The 19,892-nt window shown below is 36.8% G+C and overlaps 2 protein-coding genes across 2 annotated transcripts in view; both read left to right on the plus strand.

Annotated features, from left to right (window-relative positions):
* Positions 1–13,258, plus strand: part of crybg2 (crystallin beta-gamma domain containing 2) — a 31,800-nt gene extending 18,542 nt beyond the window's left edge. The window contains exons 4-9 of the mRNA XM_051136312.1: positions 987–2,646; positions 6,281–6,328; positions 8,296–8,414; positions 10,931–11,141; positions 12,868–13,007; positions 13,132–13,258. Of these exons, the coding sequence (XP_050992269.1) occupies positions 987–2,646; positions 6,281–6,328; positions 8,296–8,414; positions 10,931–11,141; positions 12,868–13,007; positions 13,132–13,258 (2,305 nt within the window). The remainder of the gene's footprint in view (positions 1–986; positions 2,647–6,280; positions 6,329–8,295; positions 8,415–10,930; positions 11,142–12,867; positions 13,008–13,131) is intronic.
* A 67-nt stretch (positions 13,259–13,325) lies between these two features.
* On the plus strand, positions 13,326–19,871 carry LOC127182047 (beta/gamma crystallin domain-containing protein 2-like). The gene is made up of 13 exons (XM_051137145.1): positions 13,326–13,400; positions 13,499–13,638; positions 13,799–13,925; positions 15,352–15,506; positions 15,652–15,778; positions 16,099–16,131; positions 16,382–16,494; positions 16,654–16,783; positions 17,499–17,638; positions 17,752–17,875; positions 17,977–18,135; positions 18,227–18,386; positions 18,930–19,871. The coding sequence occupies exons 2-13, from the start codon at positions 13,556–13,558 to the stop codon at positions 19,016–19,018; spliced, it is 1,440 nt and encodes a 479-aa protein (XP_050993102.1). The 5' UTR covers positions 13,326–13,400; positions 13,499–13,555; the 3' UTR covers positions 19,019–19,871.
* The last annotated feature ends 21 nt before the right edge of the window (positions 19,872–19,892 follow it).

A 19,892-nucleotide genomic window follows, 5' to 3' on the forward strand; every position in this document is an offset into this window, starting at 1 on the left:
TAAAACTACTAATGTTATTATGGTCAAACGCGGGTACCTGTATGGTTTACTGTGTGTGTATTAATGTATTAGTATATAACGTGTGAGCATTCAACTCACACTATTTCTGCTTTCAGTCTGATGTGTGGAATGTGTGTAAATCTTAACCTAGGGGTCTTCCTGTTTAATATTTAACTAGCTAACTAACTAATGAATACTAACTGTAACTTACAGAGACGTTGATGAAAAGGTATCACTTTTGAAAACAATAATAAATTACATTGCAATTTGTTTTCTTTTTTTGCAGTCAAGTATAAACTCTATAAATATTGTTGAAAAAGACGTCATGTGTGCCACTTGCTCTATACCCAGAAGGCAATGCCCTGATTACAGAAGCAAATAACCTTTTACACATTTATTGATTGTATTTACTGTTATTGTTACATGCTTACTGTTGTAAAGTCATTACATAACTATAGTCTGTTCCATTTGCAAATTTTCATGTGGAACAGATTCTGAAGTCCCACTCACATTTTTACTATTGTATGGTGTGGGCTTAAAGCATTTAACGCTGTGATTCATTTTGAAGTGCCCTTTTAACACGTTGTTTCTCCAGAAACTCACCTACGCACATTGCGATACACCGCCATGCTAGAAAGGAACAATTATACCTTCCATTATCTATATTATACTTTGCATGTGCATTTGTATTTAGTGCTTTATGCTTCCACTTCAAGTATAATCGTATTTATTCAGGGATTCATAAACCAAACAAGCTTCAAATTCCTCATCACATGAACAGAATTTGTTCTGAAAACTACAGATGTCAAGGTTCCCAGTATTTATTAGTCATAGATCTAAAGTGTATTACTTGTGTACATACTGTGACACAGCAGCATTGTGTTCCCCTATAATTATATTTTAATGCTTTTACTTACAACACAGTAATTTTGAAATGTATGCAAAGGATCAGTATAAAAGTTTCTACTTTTATGCTTTTGTTCTAGGTTCCTTAATGCATCCACTGTTCTCAGTACAGTGATTGAGGAGTCAAAAACAGAGAATCAAGTGGAAACTGAGACTGGATCTGATACAGACATGAACTCTGGTGTTGCGGTGCTAAATACGACGCTCAGTCGGCCATCGTCTCGAGAGGGCAGAGAGGACACCATGGTGGTCCGCAAAGTGTCCCTGGTCAAGATTGACAAAGACGGTAACTTTGGCAACCATGAAAGTTCAATGGACAGCATTAGGCGAGATCAGTCAGAACCAAGCAGAGCCAGTCCTGAGCTTACGAGGAGGTGGAAAAGTCTCCATTCCGACTCTGAAGAAAAGCAATCCAGCCCCACAGAGCATTCAGACTACTCGTTTACAGATAGCATATACCTACGTTCCTCTCAGCTGTCCCCCAGCTATGAAAAAGGAATCTACACGTCTCATTTTCCCTCTTCCGAGACCCAGTCTACTGCTTTCTCCTCAGAGACTGACGGTAGCCACAGTAACTGGAAACATTTTGAGAGCGAAGTTCATCAGAGTAGTGAGAGTTACACCAGTGGGAGGAGCAGGGTGGAGCTTAATTTACCTGTGACAAGAGAGGGAGAGGGAGAGCAGGAGATAAGAAAAACAGTCTTCGACTCACAGGCACATTTCGATTCCAGCTTGATGATCGTGGAGGCAGATGACTACTCATCGGATGTTTTCCAAGCTACACGAGTAGAGCTAGTTCCCTCACCCACTAGTCCTGAGCCTGAAGCTCAATCTTCCTCATCCTTCTCAGAAATGGATAGCCTGGTAGACACTCTCAAGAGCATGGAGCGACCGGTCCGGCAAAGAGTTCAACGCACCCCATCCAACACTCCTTTCTCGTCACTGCCACCTATCAAAGAGGATGCACCAGTCTCACCCTTTACTCCACTCTCTCCTTGTACTCCACTCTCACCAATTACTGAGCCAAAGGTGATGAATGGAGTTTCTAGTTTGCCTCTAGATATTGGCTTTACCTGGAGTTCCCCCAAGGACATGCGCTCTCCATTGACCATGATGAAGGAACAGCAATTCGTAGAGTCCCAGAATCGGGGGCTCGCCTTGCCTCTGCGAGCTTCGGCCCTCAACAGCATTGTCATGCGCAGGGGCTCCCTCAACGACCTGAGTCCTGAAGAGAGCTCTACAACAGGACTCGTAAATGGAAGCTCATCTCGCCTGGAGAACAGCTTCTTCTTCCAGCCAACTGAGAATGGCAAGGCCTCGAACCGCTCCATCTTCCGCGCAGCCTCGCTCCCTGAGATCGGCCCCAGTCACGAGCGGATAAGCTCAGCCACCAAGGGATCTGACACCTCGCTCGGTTCACGTTTCGAACGCTTCTCGTACCTTACATCTCCATCGAATTCCCTCAGTGGGATCAATGAAACTTCCCGAATAAGCGTGGCTTCATCTGTCCAACACAGCTCGCAAGACACCTCCAGTTTTGACCACAAGTCCACTATGGAACTTTACCGCTCTCTGCCCTCAGAAACTCTCCTTCAGAACTCTCAACCTTTGGGACTTCAACGCAGCAGCAGTCTTGATGGAGGTCTTCTAATGAATGACACCAAGAGCTTCCAAGTGAATAAAAAGCCTGAACCAGAGCAGAACTTACTCCTCAAATACAGAGCCTTCCCTGATGCATATGTGAGTATTACAAGAGTAAAAGAGTGCCATGGTGAAGTTTACCACTCTGAGAATGAGGGCATGGAATCAATGAGAGTGTTGTTTTCGTATTATGTCACTGCTCTGTTTCTCCCGGTCCTAGTCAGCCTTAGTGTAACCTGATATGAAACCACTTACACCAAGCATTGTCTAACATAGTATGTGGATTGTTTTAGACCTCAAACGTCTGATGTGCTTTGTTTTTAGACCTGTTCAGGTATAGGATGCCCTACTCAGCCCTGTTCCTGGATATCTTGCAGAACTTTGTTCCTAACCTCTTACATTGTTTGTGGCTAGAATTTTGGCTGTGGAACTACTGTAAAACTCTGCAAAGCACCTTAGCCTTAAACCTCGGTGAATGAAAGGCTAGAAGGGGTGTTATGTCACCTCGCCAAGAAGGGTTTACAATAGAGATTGATGGGAGTATACGTTACCTCAGTCCTCATGCAATATTCACGTTTCCTCTTGTCCTCCAAAACAGACGCTGAGCAGTTCTGTAGTCTTTTTTTATTACTGCTTCTCTCTACTGTACATAGCCTGCGTTTGCAAGTCAAATTTGGATTTTAACCAAAAGCAGCTTTGCCAAAACTGTAGTTTGGTTAGGCTTTACAGATACTATGGGAAGGTGTAACCTTCATCTGGTGAAGGAATCATGCTCACTTTCATCCCTCGGGCACTTCACAGATCCGAAAAAAAAGGCTTTTTGAAAGACACCAGGCTTCGGTGACTTTGCATATAAGGCTTGAAGTACTCAAGTTATGATACTCAAGCAATGAAAGTTCATTACTCTGGGACGTGACTAGTCATGTTACTAAGGGCCAGACTTTTATGATTTAGATATAGAAAAGGTTTGTCACAAGGGAGTAACTTCAAATTATCACAGGTCCACTGTAAAACACAGCTTGACCTCTGTCATTCACATCATACTGTTCTTGCTCTGTGTTGACATAGAGTGATAACGTTGAGTTATCTGACAATTCAACACACATCCAACTTTATATTAAAATCCAGTATGCAAAAATCTTTGTATGTGACCCTGGACCACAAAACCAGTCTTAAGTAGCATGGGTATATTTGTAGCAATAGCCAAAAATACATTGTATGAGTCAAAATTCTTGATTTTTCTTTTATTATGAAAATTATTAGGATATTAAGTAATGACCATGTTCCATGGAGATATTTTGTAAATTTCCTACCGTAAATATATCAAAACCTAGTTTTGATTAGTAATATGCATTGCTAAGAACTTCATTTAGACAACGACTATTTTCTCAGATTTTAGTTGTCTTGGCCAAATAATGTCCTGTCCTAACAAACCATACATCAATTGAAAGCTTATTTATTTAAAGCTTATTTATGTATAAATCTCAATTAAAAAAAATGACACTTATGACTGGTTTTGTGGTCTAGGGTCACATATTTGTCACTTAATGCACATAAGCACGTTTGCAAGAGCATACTACTTCCTGCATGTAATGAAATCATAATATGCAAACTTCACAAAATAATAATAGTTCAGGTTTTAATGAGAGAGCAAACTTTTTGATTTGCTGTAATTATGCTTAGAGCAATGTCCTTCTTGAAATTATATCGTTTCATAACACCAAAATGAGAATTGATTTAAACTCTATATAATTACGCTGGTTTCCTATTGCATACATTTCTCAGAGCATGCTTATGTAAGACAAACACAGACAGTTTTTGGCAAAACCATTGGGAATAATGAAGCTAAATTGGCACTTTCTTAAGTGTCAGAAAATAGTATCAGTAAAACAGGTCGTCCCTGGAGCTCTTGTCAGTAGGCAGGGAACGAAGGAGAGGCTGATGGAATGTGACGCTGTTTATTACCCTACTGTGTTCACTTTGTCTCCTCTAATTAGCTTTGATAATTTTCCTAGCCAGGTTATGTCAAGTCCCGCTCAGACACACCCTTCTTTGGGTTGGCAGTGGCTTACTATATATTTGCAAGTTGGAAAAGGCATATAGAAAACGATCGTGTCACCTTCAGTTTGTGTAGATCCTATAGGCTACATAGACTTATTTTCAGTTTCCTAGTGGGTGCTAGAAGCACACAGCACTATATTTTAGTGATGTAGTTGAACTACAACCAAACGTTTTAAAGTTTAGTTATATTCAAAAGTTAAAATTAAGACCTACACCAAACAAAAGGAGGTACATTTTAAGCAGTTGTGCGTAATTTGGCTAGATATCAATAGAATGTCACATTCACTGTTCCATTGATTGAACAGATCGACTGTAGAGATACTGACTACATCTCACACCCAATTTTTTCTAAGCATATTTGAAATATTCTGACAGTGTGGAAAATGCATTTTCACAATGTCTGACAGTGAGACTGACATACGGTGGTTTACAGAGGTAGCAGCTTTATAGCATTATGTAACTCACGTATTTGACTTTTCATTAAGAGCATCCCCATATGCAAACAGAGAAATTTGACTTGGCTTCTTGTGTAATGTTGTCTCTCTTCTAACCTTGCCGTGCCTCATTGCAAGTGCAAAGGCATGTCGCTCGGCAAAGTCTGGGAATGGCTTTTCAACACCTCCTACATGCATAAATATGCAGCATTTCTAAACAAACAATGAGCTCTTGACATGCACTGTAGAAACTTAACATTCATCTTAAGCCATTAATCCACTGAGAACCTTTTGACCATTTGACCTGATAAGCTGACCTCTTTATTTCCATGTCAAAAGCCAACGGTTTGTTTTGGCATAGATGCTAACAGCAGATCTGCAGTGTTGGTGTCATTCTCAGTTTGTTTCCCCTAATGTATATGGTTTCCCTGAGGACCTCTAAGTACAATAAACACTTCTAACAACTTGTCACACACAGGCATTACACCATTCACTACATTTTTGCTGCATTCCAGTGCTGTTTTACAAGTCTAGTGACAATGAGCCTCTCACATCTTCCTACGTGTGACCTGAGAGGTAGAAACATCAAGTGTTGTGAAAAGTACTTGTTCTTCTATTGTTAAAGGTTAGGTATACAAGTGTAGTGTTTTCTTGAAATACCAAAGTTGATCCGACGAGATTTGAAGATGAGAAAATAAATGTGACCCTGGACCACAAAACCAGTCATAAGGGTCCATTTTTTAAATTTATCTAAAAGCTAAATAAATAGTCTTTCCATTGATGTATGGTTTGTTAGGACAATATTTGGCCAAGACACAACAATTTGAAAATCTGGAATCTGAGGTTGCAAAAAAAAAAATCTAAATACTGAGAAAATCGCCTTTAAAGTTGTTCAGATAAAGTTCTTAGCAACGCATATTACTTTTTATATATTCACAGTAGAAATTTTACAAAATATCTTCAAGGAACGTGATCTTTACTTAATATCCTAATGATTTTTGGCATAAAAGAAAAATATATCATTCATATGACATGAAGGTTTGATCTAAGCACTATGTAAAGGATAACATTGTCTCTGTGGTTTCTGTCTGATCTTATCATACTAGCATAATATTTTACTTAACCACTAGTGCAAATGTGCTCTGAATGATTGAATTGTAATGCTTCCTTAAAATAGATGTTACTCACTGTTGTGTTTGTATCAGTGTTTCAGTCAACATTTCTTTTGTTTTATTCAGCTCACAAAAGAAAAGGAGCATGGCAAGCTTAATCCTCGACCTGGGAAGGTGAGATATTTCACTCAAATGTCCTTTCTTTTCTTTCTAATATTAATTTAATGGCCTGATCAGACTAAACCAAGCCCTCGATATATTAGCTCTACTGCATGTGCTTTTTATATTCAAAAGTGACAGAATGTACTTGGTTTGCACTTGAGGAAAGCCTGAGGGTGGTATTTAAGAACTGGTGAGAGATTATTGGGTGTGTAGATGATCTGCAGATGGTGCTAAGAGCACATTTAGATACGCTTCACCTGCCAAATACACATATTTGGACAGTCTTGGATTATAAAATGAGAACTACAAATGACATGACCGACAGCGAATGACATGATCATCTTTATCAAATGGTTTTTAAAAAAGAGATGGATTATGAATTGTTACTACTGACACTCCAACAAAATTTGTGTTTTGTACTTGGAAATTGGAAAATAAAATGCTTTACATTTATTTATATAATAATGTATAGTAAAATTATGCATATTATCTTAAAGACAATGGCCCGGTTTCATAGACAGATCTTAGCCTAAACCAGGATTAGGCCATAGTTCAATTAGGACATTAAAGTAATAAAAAAAAAAAAAAAACATTACTGGTGTGCATCTTGAGACAAAAAAAAGGGACTGATATATTTTAAAAGGGTCATCGGATGCCCATTTTCCACAAGTTGATATGATTCTTTAGGGTCTTAATGAAAAGTCTATAATATACTTTGGTTAAAAATTCTCAATGGTAGTGTAAAAAAACACCCTTTTTACCTTGTCAAAATGAGCTCTGCAAAAATCATCCCATTCTGAGGGATTGTTCCTTTAAATGCAAATGCTCAGAGATTGTTTACTTTAGCCGCATTTAGCTGCAAAACTTGGTAACTAGCACGTTATTAGGAAAGGTGATTGCAGAGATTTATAAAAAAAAATCCTTATACTCACTTCTGCTGTAAGTGAAGCTGGATCACGAATGATTCGCGCGAACATAGACGCATTTATGTAGATCGGGAGGTGCATTCCCTTCACAAACAAATCTAATCCACTGCATCTTCAGTGGCTCAGATGTCGGGAGTAAATGACGACCACTATGTTCATTATAACATCCAGCAACACAACACCTCAATTGGAGATATTCTTGTCTAACTTACATCCCTGCTCCGGCATCGAAACAATGAAGGTCGGACTGTTACAGCCGATCTGAGGTAAGACGCTCATGTCAATCAATTATCGTGGGAGCGACCTCGTTACACCGACAGGCATCTGGCTCGATTTGAAAAAGGGAATATTATTTTTACAGATTAATTAAAAACCACTGCATGGATTTTTGTCATAATAGGGTAGATGTGTACATACACTGCCAACAGACATTAATGTTCAAACAACACGTAAAAGTGAAGTTTTCATCCGATGACCTCTTAAAGATAAGTTAGAGGAAGTTTTAACAGCTTAAGCCTTGTTTGTGAAACCAGAGGATAGTTTATTATTTCTGTTAGTATTTTTAACATTCATTCATTCAGGATTGCTGTCTCGTGGGAACCACAATAACGGTTATCCAGGATCTATGATTCAACTTGTCACTGTGACATTTACTAAACATCTATGTTATATATTTGATAACTACCCATACATCTCTACTGAATTAGTTTTGTTTGTAAAGTTAAACAAAAGGACTAGAAAAGGTCACCGAAACTGGCATTTCAAGCTTGCAAATACTTGCATATTCTTGTTCTTTCCTTCTCCAAAATTGTTTTAGTCATCAGTGTAATATTGCAGCCTTAAGCTTTTGAGACCATGAAAGTGCCTTTGAAAAGTAGGACGGTGCGAATGGGTGTTTCACTGTCAGTGCAGGACAAAAGAAGATTGTCCCTTGTCCTATATTATCACATCTGCTGCCCCTAGTGTTTGAGGTGGTTAAATATTAAACAGTGAAGTCTTTGTACAAAAGATTGGTGGGACTTTTTTAAGCTGCTTCTTTTTTTTTTCTGTCAGATGCTAATCTATGACAAGCCTGGATTGACCGGTGGGAGAATTGAAGTGCGTGGCGATGTTGTGGACGCCACACCATGGGAGTTTACAGACACTATTTCAATCAGAGTGATCAGAGGAGGGTGAGTGGCAAACATCATTTTTGTTTTATACTGGATGTCATTATCTTGCAACTACAAAGTAATTGGCCAAAATGAATATTAATTACTTGAATTATGTAATTAAAACGAGAAAGGCTCATGCTTGTTTCATAAACATAGGCATAATACAGTACTAATGCTGTTCAGGATGATACAAAACATTAACTGACACAGGACAGTAAATATACAGAAGAAAATCTTAAAGGTATAGTTCACCCAAAAATGAATATTCTGTCATTAATTACTCACCCTCGTATTGTTCCAAACCTGTAAGACCTTCGTTCATCTTCGGAACACAAATTAAGATATTTTGGATGAATGCTTTCGGGCCCAGAAAGGTAGTAAAATATGCGTTGAAGACTGAAAGCTCTTGGATTTCATCTGAAATATCATAATTTGTATTTTGAAGATGAATGTCTTTTGGGTTTGGAATGACATGAGGCTGAGTAATAAATGACAGAGTTTTTATTTTTGGGTGAACTATACCTTTAATGCACAATAAATAATATAGTCACGTAGCTAGTGAAGAGAATCAGACACATTCCACATCAGTCTTGACATGCAGACTCTCCCTGCCTCCCAGCAATAAAACATCTCCAAATCACTGCAAAACATCATTAACTGCAGAAACCCACAACTCTAGCTTTTGCTAATTGCTTTTTTGAATTTTTGAACATTTTTATACTAAAAGGAACACCGGCTTTGTCACATTCTCAGCACAAAGAGAGCTGGCTGTTTTATGTTTATGCATAAGCAACATCATGTTTGCCCTCGACATTTATCTGAGTGATCAGGCGAAGTCAGCTGTATTGTCATAACACGACATTGTGGTTTTTTAAAAATTTCTTTACTCCATCAAGTTTGAAAACACTTGCATCAATGTACTTCAAATAGACGTGAAGTGGGGTAAAAGCTTCTGAGCTATGTATTTCAAAAAAAGTCATAAATTGTGGTATGTATGGGTTGGTAAAGTTTAAAAAAAAATTTAAAAAGAAGTTTCTTATGCTCATTAAGGCTGCATTTATTGTCATTTTCATTTAGTTTAACTCAAAATTAGAAGATGATTAGACATGTTATGTAGATGTATAGTTTAAAAGAAGAAAGAAAAACTAACAAAAGTGACAAAACAACAAAATTACTAAAACTTGAAAACGGAAAATATGATAAAAACAATTTCAAACTGACAATCAGTGTTGGGCAAGTTACTCTGAAAATGTAAATAAATTACTGATTACTGATTACTCCTTTTAAAAGTCATCAAATTACTGTTCTGATTACTTTATTTCAAAAGAAATTAGTTACATTACTAGTTACATTACTTTTTTCTGTACATCCACGAAATTTACATGAAATATTAAGTTTGTCATCCCAGCATAAACGCTCCCAATAAAATATTTGTTATTAAAGCATCAACATTCACAAACCACTGTTATTTTTACTAAAAGCAATAGGCTGCTGCGTGTGTGTTTGCAGAATGCACGGCATTTCCAGCGGTGAGTGGATTCTCTGATTGTCCCTTGCATTCCAGAAATCAACACTGTTTAACGCTGCAAACAGGTGTTATAAATAGAAACTCTGCCTACCCTTACACGTATTAATCGTTTTTGTTTTATATTCGTTGTTCTTGCTGCTTTTGTGCAGTACATGAATAGCAGTTCATTTGTTTTAGATATTTTATGTTTAGATATTTCTATTTTGCGGGAGTCCCGCAAATAATTTATTCTACACATGAGTCTCTGCTCACCCGCACTTGCCCATCGAGTCTTGTCCCGCGCCGCTCTCTGTTGCGTCAAGTCCAGTGCCAGTGGACTAGAGACCCGCACTCCCGCTGGACTCGACGCAACAGAGAGCGGTGCGGGACAAGACTTGACGGGCGAGTGCGTGTGCGTGTGCGGGCGCTGGCAGACAGAGACTGATGTCAAGACAATAGAAGTTAATGCGTTGCTCTCCGCACCCGGTACTTTCCCAAGAAGTTTAATGTGCCGTGCTGCCATTTCAGGTGTTTTAAATTGGATATGGAGTTTTTCGCGGTTGAAAAGGTTTTCTTCCCCTCTAATTGACAACGCACGATAATGTTCTTGCCTTTGACAAAAATAAACTCAAATTAATGATTGTATTTCCAGCTACAGAACGCGTACTTTCCTCTCTCCATACTGACTTTGTTTTCATTGGTAGAATCCGCCTCACAGGCGCTTACCAGTCAAACTAGGTCCCAGGTAGAGGACGTTGCGTGTGCTAGCCAACACCCTTTTTACAATCTAGATGATAAAACACATTCTGTCGGCAATGATGTAACGCAGTGGTAACGCATGCTTGTAACTATACTCTAATTACTCATTTGGAAATTATAACGCGTTAAATTACTCTGTTACTAAAAAAATAATCAAATTACAGTAACGCGTTACAAAGTAATGCGTTACTGCCCAACCCTGATGACAATACAATAATAGTTGTGTGTTCTGTTCCTCATATTTTGTCCTCTGCATTGTCTTCCAAAGCTGGGTGTTATATGAGAAGCCAAACTTCAAAGGGGAAAAGATTGCTCTGGATGAGGGAGACATGGAGCTGACAGATCCATTTGGACCGCCAGATGAAGAAGTGGTTGTTCAGCAGAATGGAACAACACAGGATAATGGGAAAGAGGACCATGAGTCCAAGCCTCAGCCGAAGAGGAAGTTCAGCTTCGGATCCATACGCCGAGCAGTGAGAGTATGTCAGACTTGTGTTTGCTGCACTTTTTTGTTATGTCTTTGTTAACTGAAATTCAAGTTTATAAGCATTCTGCCTTGGGATGTGCATCTCCATAACTGATGCAATATGCATCTTGATTGGATACATTAAAGATACATTGTCTGTGAAAGAGGATAGTTTATTATTTCTGTTAGTATTTTTAACATTCATTCATTCAGGATTGCTGTCTCGTGGGAACTTTAAACCACAATAACGGTTTTCCATGATGCATGATTCAACTTGTCAGTGTGACATTTACTAAACATCTATGTTATATATTTGACAACTACCCATACATCTCTACTGAATTAGTTTTGTTTGAAATTCTTGTGTACTTCATCAGAAAGTAAAACAAAAGGTCTAGAAGAGGTCACAGAAACATTTCAAGCTTATACTTGCATATTCTTGTTCTTTCCTTCTCTGAAATTGACTGTTTTTGCCATCAGTGTATGTCAGACTTGTGTTTGCTGCACTTTTTTGTTATCTCTTTGTTAACTGATATTCAAGTTTATAAGCATTCTGTCTTGGGATGTGCATCTCCATAACTGATGCTATAGCCAACTATAGGATACATTAAAGATACATAAGAGGCAGCTACCGATGTGATCCAATATGATTCACCCCTACTACGATGCAGTGTGATTCGATTCAACACAATGCGATACAATGCGATCAATGCAGATACGCTACCAGTCAAAAGTTTTTGAACAGTAAGATTTGATAGATTTTAAAATGTAATTTATTCCTGTGATCAAAGCTAAATTTTCAGCATCATTACTCCAGTCTTCAGTGTCACATGATCCTTCAGAAATCATTCTAAATAAATGTTTTTTAGCAACAAATCAGAACATTATAGTGATTTCTGAAGGATCATGTGACTGCTTTTAAAATATATTAAAATAGAAAACTGTTATTTTAAATAGTAAAAAAATAATCTGAATTTTACTGTTTTTGCTGTACTTTGTATCAAATAAAGACAGGCTGGGTGAGCAGAAGAGACTTAAAAAAAAAAAGTAAAAACTTGTAAAAGCTGCTGTTCAAACACGTCCGACTGGTAGTGTAGTTCGCTTTTATTTCTTGGTTCATTGTAATTATTTGGTGGAAAAAGCAGCTCTACCTCTGCCATGTTGATCTACATTCTAGATGCCTCAGTCTCCACTGTGTTGTGATACGTCATATTCACCACTTCAGCAGCAGTGATGAGAGAACAAGCTTTAAAAACAGTTTAGAGAAATCAATCTACATATAAACTATTGGTCACAAATTATTGATCACTTTCTAAATAATAAAAGTACAGCACATCTACTAGTAATTATATATGAATAAATTGTTTTTTACCAATGCAAATATGTTAGACACAATGCCAACTTGTATCTGATGCACACTTTTTTAAAACGATGCATTTAAATGCCAAAGCACCAATGCGAATCAGTGAATCTTACTATTCTTAATTTTGCCATAGACGGACCATAAGAGGTGACAATGTTTTAGCTTGTAAATGTGTCTGGGATGGATGTGATCATGTTTTAAGTTCACTGAAGTGTTATGTCACACAAGTGCGCCACCTTGTGTTTTGAAGCAAAATTGTGCTAGTATTTTGACTTTTTAAGAACTCACACTTGCACAAGTAAAGTTTTTGTAAGGGTTTTTGTTGTTGTTTTTCAATGCTCTAAATGTTTAACACATTTTTCTTTTGTCTTTCCAGGATTACAGCGTTCCTGAAATCAGCCTTTTCCCAGAAGAAAATGCAGAAGGCAAGAAGGTCACATTCAGAGACACGTCAGAAGACTCCAGAATTTTTGGCTTCCCAGTCAAAGCGAACTCTATCATCATCAACGCTGGACTGTGAGTAATCAGTGCAGCTTATTCCAAAACTCTCCTGCACTGATTTTGGGTGAAAATGCATATATTCCATTTGGGCTCAGTTTTAGTGTTTATTTGGTAACATCATGTGTTTGATCTCCTCCAGATGGTTGGTGTTTGCGGAGCCCTTCTTTCAAGGTGTCCCGCGAGTGCTTGAAGTCGGGGGGATTCCCCACCCCAGCCGCCTGGGGCGTCACACATCCATATGTGGGCTCCGTACACCCTTAAAATAGTGAGCATCTCCTTCTCAGTCTGCTGTTCTTTTTGATCATTAATTCCACAGCATGTCAGAAATTAAATGATGTATATTAAAGAAAGTGTTTGTTTGTTTTTTTGTAGGGGGAACCTAAAGTGGAGAACATCTATGAGCCAAAAGTAAGTATTAAATTCATCAACTGCCATCTAATTAAGTAGTAATGTATCTGATGTTCTTTATGGGATCAAGGTAATTCATGTTTATTTGTTTTAAACAGATTGTGCTTTATGAAAAGCCATATTTCACTGGCAAAACCAGAGAAATCTACACCAGCATGAGAGATTTCCTGTCAAGAGTGGACAAGCAACAATCATTGTTTATGTTCAGTGCAGGATCCCTTAAAGTTGTTGGAGGCTGGTGAGTATTGAAAGTATGTGTGTGTTGATAAAGAATGAAGTGAGGAAGAGAGCAAAAGCTGATACATTTACTATGCGTAGTATGCGGGACAGTATCTGACTTATTTTTGTTGTATTGCTCTCTATTCTCTTCTGTTTTACTTACTCCATCTGTCTTGTAGCTGGGTGGGCTATGAGAAGGAGGGTTTCCGGGGTTACCAGTATCTTCTGGAGGAAGGAGAGTACCATGACTGGCGGGTTTGGGGAGGAGTGAACTCAGAGCTGCGCTCGGTCCGAGTCATCCAAGCTGTAAGACAAACACAAAATAGATTTTGCTATTTTATATTATTTGTATATATGACCCTGGACCACAAAACCAGTCATAAGTTGCATGGGTACATTTGTAGCAATATCTAACAATACATTGTATGGGTCAAAATGATTGATTTTTCTTTTATGCCAAAAATCATTAAGATATTAAGTAAAGATCATGTTCCATTAAGATATTTTGTAAATTTCCTACCGTAAATATATCAAAACTTAATTTTTGATTATTAATATGCATTGCTAAGAACTTCATCTGGACAACTTTAAAGGTGATTTTCTCAATATTTTGTTATTTTGCACCCTCAGATTCCAGATTTTCAAATAGTTGTATCTCAGACAAATACTGTCCTATCATAACTAACCATACATCAATGGAAAGCTTATTTATTTAGCTTTCAGATTATGTATACATCTCAATTTTAAAAAATTGAACCTTATGACTGGTTTTGTGGTCCAGGGTCACATTTGATAAAATCTCACCAAGATTCATACCGTTTAGTTTCATTAAAATATTTGTTATTATTAAAATGTATTAAAATGTTAATAATAATAATAATAATAATATATTTTATTATATTAATGTCCTACTACTACCACAAATAATAATATTAATAATAACAACAATATAATATATTTTTAAATATATTAAATGTAATTTCTGTGACAAGCTATAAAGATGTGTAAATGTCTGAACAAAAAAAATGAATTATTTAATATTAATTAACTAATTATAAAGGTATGTTAATATCTATACTAAAAAAAATAGTATACACTAATTAACATACAATAATTAACACTAGTTAACTACATTAGTTAACATGAACCAAGAATGAACAACGCTTCTACAGTATTTATTAATCTTAGTTAATTTCAGCATTTACTAATGCATTATTAAAATCATTAACATTAATTAATGAACAAACTATGATCAGCTATTTTTATTAACTAACATTAACAAAGATGATATAATAAATACTGTAATAAATCTATTGTTCATTATTTGTTAATGTTAGTTCATACATTCACTAATATTAACAAATGACACCTTGTAAAGTGTTACCAAAATATTTATATATTTGATTGTATTAATATACTATTACTACTACTAATAATAATAATAACAAATGTATTATATATTATATAATAAATATATAACAAATGTTTTAAAATAATTTAAACATATTTTTTGTGACTAGCTATAAATACATGTAAATTGGTTTGAAAACTGAAAATATTACTATATTTTATTAAATAAATAATACACTTATTTATTAATGAATTTATTTAAGCTTTCACAGTATTTTGGTGTTTAGTTCACTTCATAATTAAAACTTATTGTAAACTAAATCAATAGATGAGAGTTAATTTTAAGTGTTAATTTTCTGAGTGTAACATCTGCTTCCTGTAGGACCTGTCTGAGCCCCTGCTGATGTTATATGGGATGCCTGAAGAGGAGAAAGCGGATAGCGAAGAGCCCACGTTTGAGGTGACAGAAGCTGTCGCAGACGTGGAGCTGTTCGGGTTCGGCATCAACACCCGCTCCATCCACGTGCTGAGTGGAGTGTATGTTCTAGTAGCTCATTCTCTTGATGTAGCAGTGTTTGAGTGACCATAAAGCTCTACCACATACATTATCTGATAGTTACTGTCACATTGCAGTCTGGTAAATAATATGTATGTAAATTGATTTTTTTTTTTCTTTTCTCAGATGGGTGGGCTACTCTCATGTGGATTTCTCAGGTAACCAGTACATCTTGGAGAAAGGCTTCTACAACAGCTGTGGAGACTGGGGCTCTGAAGACAACCGCATCTGCTCCTTACAGCCCATCCTCACAGTAAGTCATTTTTATTATCCATTAATCTAATCCAAACAGTTTGTGCAAGGACATTCGCTCAAATTGTGTGTGGTTGAAAATGTTTTGCATAAAGAGTAAATATTAGAGATGATTGAGAGGTGCAACCACTAATACTTTGCTTAACTTTTGCATCTGGTAATCTATTGTAAATTCTTGTGTATGGTTTCATAGCTATGTATAATCCACCTTAATCAGATGTTAAATGTGCTGAAATTTTATTGACAGGAATTATTTCATAGAATCTTCATTGAACATTCTGTCCTTGTTTTCATTAATGAGGCTGTTCTTGTGTATTTCAGGCACCTAGGGACGGACCTATCTTCAGAAATGAGGTGATCTGAGACTCTTATGCTCACTGAGGCTGCATTTATTTAATCAAAAACAGTAAAAATAACAATATTTTGAAATATTATTACAATTTAAAATAGCTGTTTTCTATTTAATACATTTCAAAATGTAATTTATACCTGTGATGGTAAAGCTGAATTTTCCATTACTCCAGTCTTCAATGTCATATGATCATTCTTAAATCATTCTAATGTGCTGATTAAGTGCTCAAGAACATTATTATTAATACTACAGGTGCTGCTCTACTCAGAGACTGATTTCCAGGGCAAATGTAGGGTGTGCCATCAGAACCAAGGCTCTTTGCCTGAAAGTCTCACTGTCAAATCCTGCAGGGTGGTGGGAGGAAGGTTAGTAAGAAAATTTAGAGTAGGATAAATGTTTAGATGGATGCATGGCTGAGCTATGAAAAGTGCACAGTGACCACCATGCATTAAAATTCAGTATATTCGTGATAATGTACTACTTTCAGATTGTGACACAAGTTTGTTTACCTGTCTTCATTTCAGTTGGGTGCTATATGGAGAAGAGATGTTCACAGGAGACATGTATGTTTTGTCTGAAGGAGATTATCCCAACCTGACCAGCATGGGCATCCCAACTGACTCCAGCATTCGCTCAGTCAGAGCAGTTCCAATGGTAAGTAGAAATACTTTCTTAAAGGGATAGTTCACCCAAAAGAAACATTCTGTCGTTAATTACTCGCCCTCATGTCGTTCCAAACCCGTAAGAACTTTGTTCATCTCCAGAACACAAATTAAGATATTTTTGATAAAATCCAATAGCTTTCTGACCCTGGAAAGACAGCAACGCAACTACCACGTTCAAGGCCAAAATGGTAGTAAGTACTTGACAGTAGTCCATGTGACATCTGTGGTTCAACCTTAATGTTACGAAGCTACAAGAATAAACAAAAATAACTTTATTCAACAATTTCTTCTCTTCCCTGTCAGATTCCATGTCAAACTGTTGAATAAAGTCATTATTTTTTGTTTTCTTTGAGCATAAAAAGTATTTTCGTAGCTTCATAACATTACGGTTGAACCACTGATGTTACATGGACTATTTTAACAATGTCCTTACTACCTTTCTGGATCTTGAACATGTCAGTTGCGTTGCTGTCTGCGCAGGGTCAAAAAGCTCTTGGATTTCATCAAAAATATCATAATTTGTGTTCTGAAGATGAACGAAGGTCTTACAGGTTTGGAACGACATAAGGGTGAATAATTAAGGACAGAATTTTCATTTTGGGGTGTACTATCCATTTAATATGTTTCTGGAAACATTAGGAAATCTGTAGACGAAGCATTTAACTACTGTATCTCTCTTTTTGTCCATTTATTCTCTCCTTTAGACCTTTTCAGTGCCCTCAATCTCACTCTTTGGACTAGAGTGCTTTGAAGGTCGTGAGGTCACTATTGACACACAGATGACCAATATGTTGGAGGAAGGATTTAATACACAATTCCTCTCTGTCAGGGTCAACAGTGGTTGGTGAGTTTGCAGTGATGCTTATTATTGTTCTATATTAGTACATTTCAGGTTTCATGTCTGTTTGCATAAGATTTACACTTAAATATGTCAAAACCATGTTAATCTCTTTGCAGCTGGGTGTTATGTGAATACAGTAACTACAGAGGGCGCCAGTTCCTTTTGGAGCCCATTGAAATCACAAACTGGAATAAATTCAGCTCTATTTCCTGTGTCGGCTCCTTGTATCCAGTCAGACAAGTTAGTATCACCTTCACATGACCAATTATTTACACAAGATAACTAGAAAACTGTATGATTTTATACATTGATGTTTTAATTGTGCATTTACATCCTTATAGAAACAAAGACTGTTCCGCATTAAAAATAAAGAGACGGGCAACTACATATCAGTGCAGGGTGGTGTTGAGGACATGAAGACGGGCCGCGTGGTCGTCACAGAGCAGGTGGAGGGAATGAGTGATATTTGGCTTTACCAGGACGGGCTCATCAAAAACAAGGTGCTTTGCACACCATGATGTGGATGAGTAGTGATGCATGTATAGTTAATTATTCTCTCAGATTTTTAACAATGTGCTCTTTTTGTGTCAGCTGGCTCGAACCATGAGTCTGCAAGTGATGGGTAATGTCGAGTCAGGTGCAAAGGTGGTGCTGTGGACTGAAACACGTGTTCCAGTGCAAACGTGGAGCGCTCAGGTCAGCGGTACAATCTCCAGCGTCACATTTCCTGGAATGGTGCTGGATATCAAGGGTGAGTTGTAGTAGCTTTACTACTGTCTATTGCAACTATAAATTATTTAAAGGGATAGCTCACCCAAAAATGAACATTCAGTCATTAATTACTCACCCTCATGTCATTCCAAACCCATCTTTGGAACACAAATTAAGATATTTTTGATAAAATCTGAGAGCTTTCAGGCCCTGCATAGACAGCAACGGTACTACCACATTCAAGGCCCAGAATGGCATTTTAAAATATATTAAAATAGAAAACAAATTTATAAAATTTTTACATTTAAATTGTAATAGTATTTCACAATATTACTGTTTTTACTCTATTTTTGATCAAATAATGCAGCATTTAAAAAAAATATATAAAAAAAAATCTTATAGACCCCAAACTTTTGAATGGTAGTATATACTTTCTCTTTTAAATATTAAATATCTAAATTCCTTTATGAATATATGTATTCAGACCTAAAATCATGATTTTGCCAACAAAAAGTTCATGTCAATGTTATTTGACAACAACAAAATGACCTAAAAACATTCACCAGCAATCTCTTTTTTACAGGGGGTAAAACGTATGACAAACAGCATTTAGTGATTCGAGAAGAGAATGAGGAACACGCCACCCAACAGTGGGAGCTGGAATTTGTGTAATCCTGCCCTATTTTTTTCCTAATCTGACTTCCTCCTTCTTCTGACTCCACCCACTTATCTTGCCCCAACAATACAAACACTGTCTGTGATCTGATATAGGACACTATGAGGGCACAGTGAGTCATTCTTACATACAATCAGAAGATGCTGGGCAAGAAAACTTTCTCCTGTCAGTTGAGACTGTATAATAGGTAAAATGGATCATAGGTAATGTGTTACCATTTATAAATGAAAGATAACCCCAGGTCAAATATCATTCGACATGCTAGTGTTCTTGAAATATAAAGCTCTTGGCTGTGATGTGTCTTATTTCCACATAGTTTGAATAGAACATATTGCCTACAGGTCATTTACACACCGATGATGGTGCTGGTGGTTAAGTCACTTCAAAGTTTTTTCTTTCAATTTCCCTGTGCGGCACATGAGAATGTCGTCATTGTATATCAATCCAGCAGCTTTAATTTCTGCTCATTTTATTTGTTTACGAGCTAATGTTATTTTTCTTAACATTTACTTGACATTGGGTATATTCTGGTATGTATGCTTTAATATCAATGTCTATGATTCGTTTATAGTCACTGCAAATGCTACTGGAGTGAATCCCGGCAGATTTCGGTCTGTCCTGTTGTTTTTATTACCAAAAAGTGTGATTAAGTCAAAGTCGATATAAAGTCGCCATGTTTTTGGAAGCTTTATTATGTATAAATGTTATTTTTAAAATACATTTGAAATATATAACAGGGAGTGGCTTTAATTTTGTAATAAAACTATGTAAAAAAAAAAATCATGTGGGAATGTATCATTTTTTGACTTAAATGTGGAATATTGATGTTTTAGTAGCGCTGTCAAGTGATTAATCACGATTAATCGCATC

The sequence above is a fragment of the Labeo rohita genome, chromosome 19 (genome assembly GCF_022985175.1).
Source record: "Labeo rohita strain BAU-BD-2019 chromosome 19, IGBB_LRoh.1.0, whole genome shotgun sequence".
Lineage (NCBI taxonomy): Eukaryota > Metazoa > Chordata > Actinopteri > Cypriniformes > Cyprinidae > Labeo > Labeo rohita.

Bases quoted from the DNA above. Each gene is read 5' to 3' on its own strand.
- LOC127182047 (XM_051137145.1), top strand. From the start codon at position 13,556: ATGAGAGATTTCCTGTCAAGAGTGGACAAGCAACAATCATTGTTTATG. The intron at 17,876-17,976 runs GTTAGTATCACC...ACATCCTTATAG, and splicing joins CCTTGTATCCAGTCAGACAA to AAACAAAGACTGTTCCGCAT. The intron at 18,136-18,226 runs GTGCTTTGCACA...TTTTTGTGTCAG, and splicing joins ACGGGCTCATCAAAAACAAG to CTGGCTCGAACCATGAGTCT.